At 39.6% G+C, this 9,978-nt stretch overlaps 1 protein-coding gene across 7 annotated transcripts in view; it reads right to left on the bottom strand.

Annotated features, from left to right (window-relative positions):
* Nucleotides 1-121: 121 nt before the first annotated feature.
* The window catches only part of ocrl (OCRL inositol polyphosphate-5-phosphatase), a 24,957-nt gene continuing 15,100 nt past the window's right edge, over nucleotides 122-9,978 (bottom strand). For 6 of the 7 annotated variants that reach the window (XM_050042682.1, XM_050042683.1, XM_050042684.1 and 3 more), the window contains 5 exons: nucleotides 7,487-7,606; nucleotides 4,495-4,579; nucleotides 4,077-4,204; nucleotides 3,401-3,512; nucleotides 122-2,303 (listed from right to left, as the gene is read on the bottom strand). In XM_050042682.1, coding sequence (XP_049898639.1) covers nucleotides 2,179-2,303; nucleotides 3,401-3,512; nucleotides 4,077-4,204; nucleotides 4,495-4,579; nucleotides 7,487-7,606 — 570 coding nt within the window. In that variant the 3' untranslated portion in view covers nucleotides 122-2,178. Of the gene's footprint in view, nucleotides 2,304-3,400; nucleotides 3,513-4,076; nucleotides 4,205-4,494; nucleotides 4,580-7,486; nucleotides 7,607-7,633; nucleotides 7,853-9,978 lie in introns of those variants that run through there. The other variant, XM_050042686.1, reaches the window with a different exon arrangement.

Genomic DNA, 9,978 nt, shown 5'->3' with positions numbered 1-9,978 from the left:
AACATCAGCCAGTAACGATCTCACATGTGCATGAGGAGTGAGCCCCAGAGACCACTATACAATTGTTTATCTAAATAAGAAGCTGTCAACAAAAAGACAAGTGTTGAGTGGGAAAACAAAACAGCTTTGTACATAGTTTTATTTCTGTTAAATAAATTAAAAGCACCAAAAATCTTAAAAGTTGAAAACAGGTGCAAGTGTTTCCTCGTGTACCTTTTACACGTACCTTAATTTTATGAACAGATTGTGACAAAACTGAAGACGAGAAGCACAATGGATCCACACAAATACATCAGCTGGTACAGTGGCAGAAGACAACACTTAAAATAAGAGGTTACTGTTCATATTGATTTTGCGTTTGACATCATGAGGATAGTATTTCTGAAGACAAAGTGAATGAAGGAATGGCTAGTGTAAAATGGCTCTCCCAAATCTGAATCACCAGGAACTACAGCGTCAGGCCGAAGCCAGCGTTTGGCAAAGCTCGGCTTGATTGAGACCAACAGAGGAATCTAGTGTATTGATGGCAATAAGGCAGAAGAAATTACGCAAGAATAGAGCAACATCAGCCCGACAGGCATTTCTACGAACGCCATGATTGTCAGTGTTATCACATTGTCTCCAAATGTTTAATCTTCTGAAGTTCCTGCAACACCTCAGAAAGAAAACTTCTGGGGGTTTTTCACTACATTACAGGAGCGAAGGGAAATTAATGTCATAAATGTGAATCTTTTTGTCGACTGGGAAAGATAATGCTGACATCTCTTGGGTAAAACTGTAAAAGAGGAAATAAGTGTTCATTATACACAGCAGAGAAGTTCCTTATTTCAATAACTGTGACATGTTTTGCAACAGCGACTGCAGAAAAAAAAGGTCCTCAGTGGCACAAATGAGAAAGGTGCACAAAGACAGGCTGTATCCTGCAGAGTAATGAGCCATTAAATCCTGCACCCAGAAAGTGCTGCATCACTTAAAACAAGAGTATTACTCATCTGGGTATACCATGAGGAACATGGTGGCTGTGTCTTGGCATCACACAGGCCTCAAACAACGAAAAATGAGCTTTAAGATGCGGCAGAAGTGAGGAGAGAGACATGTAAACGAACACAGACATTAACAGTTCCACCTTCATGACAAACAGGACACACCATCACAGATTTGCACCACTGTACCGACAGTCAAATACCCATGAAACAGGGAAACGATCACTATTTACAACCATTTAAGACATCGAGAACCACAGAGGGTGACTCTTCACTCGATTCCGGTTGACCAGGAAGTTAGTGTGTTAACAGACTTGTTTTGTAACTCAAGAGGAACTGGCAAAACGAGATGTAAGGCTCACGGCTGGAGTCACGTAAAAACAGCACACATTCATCACAACACAGTTTTCTATAACAGGATGATAAAAACAAGCGATGAATATTTTAAAACCAATGCAGAGCTGAAAATAAACCATACTGTAGTGGGAACCAGGATCTGTTCACATGGTGCAAACTTAGAAGAGATGTATAAATAACAGTTAAAATACAATGAGTATGGTAACAAATAGTTCTTGAAGATATCGATCATATTGTCCCCTCAGATAAAATGGATGATTGTCATGATTTATCTTAAGCTTAAACATTCTTAGTGATACATTTCCACAATTATCCCACTATCTAATGCTTTATACTTTATTCAGTCTACTTCTTAAAACTTCAGGAAGTTCCTTTTCTTTAGTGTAGTCGAGTCTTTCTCTTAGCATCTATGGATACATAGTGTTTTCACATTCATACCACTCACTGTTCAGGGGTTATTTTGGCATGAGCACCTACAATAAGAAGTGTCAGCTTAGGGCGACTCGTGTTTTAAAGCCACGGGGCCTTTAGGTCATCAGAAAGTGCAAAGGCATCAGTTCAAACGTCTCCCAAGTGCTTCCCAATCCAGCGAGTGGTCGTACTGTGAACAAACTGAAGATATGACACTTGGTAAAATCATCACAGTTCTAATGGAAGTCTTGAGTTCCTCGAACATGAGAGTTTGTGAGAAGGTAGGGTGCAAAACGGCTGCACTGGTCTCCAATAGATGACAAAACACCACACAGTGTCCTACAAGTCCAGGTCCTTTGCCAGCAGGAAGCCAGGTTAGGAATCAGCTCCGAACCTGGCTGACGTCACGAGGCACCACTGACCTCGGTTACTCCTCGTCTCCTGCCATAAGGAAACCCAGGATGAAGTCGATGGCTTTCTGCCGGTCGAGTGGTGTCTGTCTGCCCATCAGGTTGGGTGGCGGTCGGATAAGGAGGCTGGCGAAGAGTGTAGCTAAAACACAAGAACAGGACAAAGAGGTAAAGAAAAAGACTTATTCTTCTATCAAGTAAACACAAACATTAAACATTCGTTTCGTAAAAACATTCACGTCACTGTAACCAACCCTTGTGACTGACTGACGCCCTGAAGCATACCCTGCTGTACTGTCTATTTTACTCTGAATAATTGACAAAATGAACATCATATTGTATTGAAGATGACTTTATAAACTCATTAGGGAAATATTTACTAAGGTAATAAATCAAGTGAGAAGCAGAATCGTCTGCTCATAGACCTCAATACAGCAGGACTTTTTGCAACCAGTGGAGTCGCCCCCTGCTGGCCATTAGAAAAAAATTCTGATGTAAGGCACTTCCGCATTAACTTCACCTTTTTGTCCCAGTCATGTCCACTTCTATTATAGTCTTTGGTAAAAAATCCTTGACTAACAGAAAATTTTAGCAGCAGCAACTAACATCCAACACCGATCTGTTTACCCATCCCAACAAACTCTCACTGACACCCAAACAGCTCGACTGAGTTGTTAAACCCATAAGGTAAGGTTAGCAGTGTGATGCTAACGGTTAGCCAAGCCACTGTGTGTTTGAGGAGTGCGAGCTCCTCTCTGTGAACCTTGCACTCCTGCAGCAGTAGTGTCATGATAAATAGAGACAGAGAGAGAGTGGGGTAAGGAGGCACTGAGCGAAGCAATACACTACACACAGCTCTACAGTGAAATAAGATTTGACACATATTAACAAAAAAGCTTTAAAAAAAACAATGTCTTTAAAGATTCGGATGGATGTCTGTTTAACGAATTACATTTTTATCAAGGTATTGTAAAAGAGAAGCTTCTGTTGTTGACACCTTACAGGGATCAAATTAAATTATATTGTTACCCTGATAATAGATATTTGTGGGGAAATAAAACAAGCTCATACATGGCCACGCGCACAACAAACCAGTTTACAATGGTCTTATGTGTCTTCAGACATTGTGCTGTGTTGTCCAACTAAATGGAGACTGATATATATTATAAACAACAAACTGTCTGTTTAATGAGCTATAAAATATAGTGAACATTAAGAAAGGAGGCATTAATTTCTTACCTATGAGGCTGGCTGTTAGGTTGTTGTTGTGTGAGTGCTTGAGAAGTTCCTTCAGAAAGGCCATTAAGTAGCGAAACACGTTGCGATGAGCCCGGGGCAACTGCGAGATCAACTGTCAAATGTAGACAAAGATTAGTCAGACATACACATTACTGTGCGCAGTACATGACATAGAAAAATCCTGTGATGATGCTGAGCTTAAACACAACCTGTCTGCATTCTTTTCCATGTAGCTGCATGAAAAACACTTTAAAATTCATTCAAGACCATCGTTTTATTCAGGAGTTGCATTTGGATGGGGTAAAATTCAATTAACAGGGAGCATTTTGATTTGCTTCTGCCATATTTAACATAGACTGATATTTGTGGAGGAAAGGAGAGGAATCTCAATCAGCTGTGATTGGCTGTTTTTTGTCACATGACAAGTGGTGTCCGCTGCTGTGTTCCAAACGTTGAACTTTGTTTATCTCAAAGTGCAGCCACCGTGCCATGAGAAACAGGTGCTTGGCAACACTTGTGCTTGTAAATGCACCTTCTGTGTTTCTACATTGACAACAATAGATTTGAGGGAAGCAAAAACATGGCTTGTGCCAGGCCTTAAGAAAACAGAAAACAATGCCTCACTGGTATACATCATACGGATATCTACACGGTATGTTAAGTGTAGTCACTGTACCTGTTTGCAGAGGCGGCTGTCATGAGCGCATTCTAGGCACCGTTGGTAGAGTTCGTAACACACCACTGGCTCCGGTAAGGCCTCCAAGAAGATCAACAGAGCCTCGGCTACAGAGTGATTACAACCAGCTACACCAACGGTTAGGGAACAACACTGACACACTGAGAGGCAGGGTCTGACCTCCTGATTACTATTATTACTGCTATTAATATCATCATGATAATAATGCTAACACATTCTCATGACCAAGAAAAAACAGGGTCTGTAAGTTAGCTGAGTTAGTTAGTATGCAGGTGTTTCTCTTTGCTACTCAATGTGTCTTTAATTTATTTTATGTGCTGTGTGGCATTTCACTGATTGCAGGACTGGGTCTTAATGAAATCTGTGCTTGTGGGACCGGCTTCATCAACAAGGATACAGATGGAGTCTGGGATGCTGGTGTCCAGACAGTCGATGATGCTCTGCAGCTCCTCCTGCAGGCCTGGTGTCTGGAACAAGTCCTCCTGAGAGATAAACAGAAACAAATATGGAACATTTAAAAACAGTTCCCACAAGAACACCTGTGCCCAGTTACTTCACTGTAGTTATTTATTGTGTTATGCACATACAACTGCTCAGCCCACATGGACTTACAATTACAAGACATGAAAAATACTGATTAGTGTTGTCACGATACCAAAATCTTTGTTTCGTACCAATGTACCAATACCAATATGAATTTTGATACTTTTCAATACTCTTCAGTACTTTTCCTAAGGGACAAGTCCTTTTGGATACAAACCTTTAGAACAATAAATAGTAGGGGTGTGACGTTACCAAAAAAATCATGGTTCTGTAAGTACCTCGGTACGGACGTCACGGTTTGGTAACTCAAATGTTCCACCAAGTTTGTGCTGTCTTGTGTTGTCTCCCTTTGCGATTCAGACTTTCTCTTGGCTTTTTTCACGTGCGCCAGCTGCGAATGTTTATACAGGTGTTGTCATACACACCACTTGCGCAATCTGTGCTCCAATAGGAACAAGAAAGGCGTTTGTGTGCATAAATGAATTAAATAAATTAACTAAATTAATGAATTGAATCAATTTCAAAGTACCGGTATTTTCCAAATGCAGTATAGTACCGTTTGGAATACTCTAGTACTGTGGTACTATTTTAGTACCGGTATACCGTGCAACACTAATACTGATGAACATAACTTCTTACATAACAGAAAGAACATTCTGTCTTCTGTCTGACGCTCTGCAAACAAATTCAGCTCAAGTTTCTTATAAACATTTTTATAGAAGTTTAGGATGTTTTCCTGAAAGTGCGGCCCGTAAATCACCAAATAATGAGCAATAAAACATGAAATGGACTTTAACTTAGCAAACAAAGTCTTTTCTCTTCAGGGAGACTAGTAAACCTGTCTGTTTCTACAGCTACTGCTGATGTGCCTGAACACTGCTGCACACAGACATCTTCTTCACACAGGCTCCGCAACATAAGTTGTTTTCTTCAGTTGTAATGTAGTTTGTAACAAACATCAATAGACCATCTTTTCTGGGACAATCTGTGCTGACCGTCATGAATACGACACTAATAATTTGTTTTGCAAAACAAAGCAGATTTGGCAGTTTTGAATTGAGAGAAATAAGCGTTCCTTAATGGGTTGACAAAAGTGACGTTCTTTCTCAGATAATTAAATCATTTAAAAACCAACTGAATTATCTGAAAAATGCATCATCACTAAACTGAAAACAGGCGGTGTTTCTCAGCTCATAACAAGTTGAGGTTTAGGAGATAAATGGTTTGATATTTTGTCTTATATGATTGTGCTACAGCCTAAATGTGTTTACTTGGTCTTTCAGGATGGATTACATGAAAGTGAGATCGTTATTAGACCATTCTCAGACAGTAAGAGGCACTTTAGTCGTCTTATGTGCATCGCTGATGTTCATTTCTTATAACTTACTTGTTTGTAAAAAGCCCTTTAAAACAACAATAGCCGTGCCTTAAAATAACATCTTATCATGTATATTGAGGTTGTTGTTTTTTTGAGAAACACTATTTTGTGAGTATAGAGTTCTGGTTCTCTCAACCAAAATCCAATGGTATTTTCCCACTGGAGTTTGGATTACTGTAGAAGATAAGCTCTGTGGCAAACAAACAAAATGTCTTAACGTCACCGCTGTAACGAGGCTGTTACGCTGTGGTCAGCGTGACAAAGTTCTGTAGTCTCATTTAGCAACTTGTTAGCAACTGCCTTTTTAGAGACACCTAAAAGCCTCACAGTTCATGAGTGGGTTACGTACTACTACTGACATATTTTATTTTGTAGAATAAAACTTGAAAGTCTCTTAAGTGCGTAGTAAACTCAGACATCTAACCAAAACCCCATTCTAAAGATCCATTGACTTCAAGATGAGGGAACCCTTATTGTTAAAATGCTAACTCATTTCCAGGTATTAGGACTTATTCCTGCACCACACTATTAACCACCACCTGTTACAAAGCAGGCTTTTTTCCAAGCATCTGTATGTATTACTGCTTTGAACTCTACAACAGTTACAAATGCTAGACCTCATCAACCAAGCTAGACTCAGTGGCTAAGGGAGGTGATGAAACATGCCAAACTTGAGGAACTGAAATTCATATGTGGCTGCTCTCATAACTTTGAGAGAATTTGTAAACCATTTATAAATTACATTAGAGCCAAGCTTCGTCCTCACCCCACCTCAGGGTGTCTACAGGAACCAGACAGTTAAATTAATGCTTTTTCAGACCTGTTCAAGACACTTTCTTAACAAATTTAAGACAGAATTTTGGACAAATCATGTTTTACTTATTTGAGCATTGCAGACAAGTAGTATATATGTGGTCTTGTGCAGAGGGAAGTGTTATGTGGGAATGTGGTGATTAGAGTGAGTTAAGTCAGTGTACATTTTCACTCATTTTCACTAAAAGAAATTTAAAAAATGGATAAATTAGTAAGATAAAATGTTTATTGTAGTTAAGACCTAACAAATTCAAATTTAAGACTATTTAATGACTTTTAAATCCTTATTGTTGTACATTGAAATTAAGACATTTGAAGACATTTTAAGGACATGTAGACACCCTGCACCTTCTGTAATTCCACATTTATTTAGTCTTCTTCGGTCTTTGTAGCTCATCACAATGAGACGAGCCTTGGGCCTTTACTTTGTGCAAATGCCTGTTTGTTTGTCTTCACTGTTTTGTCTTTATATTGTTGTGTAAATATTCTGTATGTTAGAAAAAAAGCCAATAAAAAGGTACAGAACACAATCACTACAACAAAAATAAAATAAATGAACTACTTCCCTCATGTCCACAGGTCAGCAGTCTCATTTCTTCTCCATGATAAATATCATCTGTTATAGTCAGTATTTTATCAGCTGTGGCCATCTCACCTGATCACAGGACTTGGTGAAGAGATGGTTGACAAGAATCCAAACTTCCTTGGGGATCTTTAGAGGTTTGTCCTCAGTACTTGCACCGTCCACCATCAGGAAGCTCACCTTTGACTTTTCCTGACAAGAGATAACACAGTCAGTATGTTTTACACTGACAAATTGGAGCAGAGACATTAGGACCCAAAATAACATAACAATATTCTCCCATTTATTCATGACAAAGAAAATCAATGATATTATCCCCATATGATTCTTCGAAACTTGCACACTGACTGCACATGACACATCTGTCAATAGATCGGTGATGGAGTGTGAGCAGCAGCAGCAGCAGTGAGGTCAGGATTATCTCTGGGGTCTGTAAACCTGAATGAAGGAGAGCTATTTTAAAAAGGGCTGGATATCACATTCTTTTTGTCTCTGCAAATGGATTCCCAAGACTCAAGAGAGACATCCAAAAATAACCACAGCTAGTGAGGCTGCACAGAAATGCAGAGGAAACTGGAGTGGGCCTTTTAATGGGGCACGATGCAGCACTAATGTGATATTCTGTAAAACGTTTTAACATCAAAAGCTTCTACTGTGAATCTTCAGGGTATTTACAATGCTGTGAATCTTTCAGAGGGAATTCACGATCAAGAAAAAGCTTTAATATGAACTGTGTTAACGGCTACAGTGTTAAGAAACAGGGTCTAATACATATTCTAAGTGGATATCCGTTTACTCGTGCAGCTACTCAGTTTCACTGATCAGTAACAAGTTATGAAATGGAAGAGGAGACTTGTCGTCTGGCTTCATAGGACTGTTTGAGCTAAGCTGAACAGACCCCAATACTTCTTCTCATTAGCTTTAATCATGTGAATGAGGAAGCTGTGCAGTCAGAGTGACCTGCTGTGAAATGGGATTTAATGTGTTTGCGTGTGTCTAAGTTTTGTTGGACTGGTGTACCCTGTCCTCAATGGGCCAGAGGAGATTTAACGGGTGACTGATCCACACACAGATTATAACTAAGCTGGTCTGTGATTGCCTGTGGGTTCACAATTGTTGCCCTTGTCAGCTTTCTGAAATGTAGAGAGAGTATGAACTGATTCAATTTTCTGATTAGCAGTGAAGCCATGTTCTAATCAACCAAAGTGCACAAGGACTGCACATTAAAGGAATAGTCTGACATTTTAGGAAGTAAGCTTTGTTACTTTCTTTTCAAGAGTTGGATGAGAGGTTCAATACCACTCTTTTGTCTTTGCATAAAAGTGGAGAGATCTGTATGCCTTAACTTGTCATTATCAAGTTAATGTAGATTACGAAGTGTAATAGCCACAAAAAATGACACCATCAGCATTCAGACTGGTTCCCTATAAGCCTCACTTTCACTATGCAACTCTGTCTGCTACAGGGTACAATCTCCCGCCAAAATGAAGGCTGCACAAAGACTGTATGTCAACCATTGCACAAATCAAAACAAGGAAGAGGATAGTGCTGTAGTTTTTTTTTCCATTAGCTATCAGTCACAATCCCCAGTTATCAACCAGTATCCATGTAAATACTCTGCAGTGGAAAAACCAAACTGTAGAAAAAGAGGAAAACAAAGCGATCCAGGCATTTTTGCGACAACAAAAGCTTAGCTTAGCACAGAGCCTGAAACCTTAGGAAGAACAGCTAGCCTGGCTGTTTCTAAAGTATAAAAATGTAGCTACCAATACCTCTTAAGCCTCTGACTGGGATTTGTTGTTTGCAGCATTTTGGCACCAGAGATGCCTTAAAACTCATGGATCTGTTTCTTAAGCTGGACTTCCTGGATCAGATTTTATGTCTCACTAGTACTGGAAGCAACAGGCCCCCACTAACACAGCTCCTTGCGTTGCTTTAACACACAGCACACCTAAAGGCTTTTCAGGGCCCTAGGCTACATATTCTTAGCCCAGGGCTAGGGATACCAGCCCCTTAGCGTGGGGCTTAGTGCAGTGTGAAAGGGGCTTTAGGGGTGTTGTGGGCATATTTATAAACTTTGGGGAGAGCAAGACCAGCGATTTCCTTCTGCTTGCAGTCTTTATGTTAAACTAGGGTAACTGCCTCCCAGCTCCAGCTTCATGCATAACGTAAAGACCTGAAATTGGTATCAAATTTCTCATCCAATTCTCACAAAGAGACTGAATATGGATCATTAAAAAATGTGAAACTATTTCTTTAATTTCTGCTTGTTGGACTGCAGGATAATTTAAGTTAATATTTGTACCTTTGATGCATAAGACAAATCTGAAACATATTTCTACCACAGTATGTGAATCTTAAAGGTTAAGGTTAGACATTAACAGGATGTACAGCCGTGGCCAAAAGTTTTGAGAATCACACAAATATTAATTTTCATAAAGTCTACTGCCTCATTTTTTATGATGGCAATTTGCATGTACTCCAGAATGTTATGAAGAGTGATCAGATGAATTGCAATTAATTGCAAAGTCCCTCTTTGCCATGAAAATGAACTTAATCCCCCC

Source organism: Epinephelus moara, chromosome 4, assembly GCF_006386435.1.
Source record: "Epinephelus moara isolate mb chromosome 4, YSFRI_EMoa_1.0, whole genome shotgun sequence".
NCBI classification, from domain to species: Eukaryota; Metazoa; Chordata; class Actinopteri; order Perciformes; family Serranidae; genus Epinephelus; species Epinephelus moara.
This window is presented reverse-complemented; position numbering and strand designations above follow the sequence as displayed.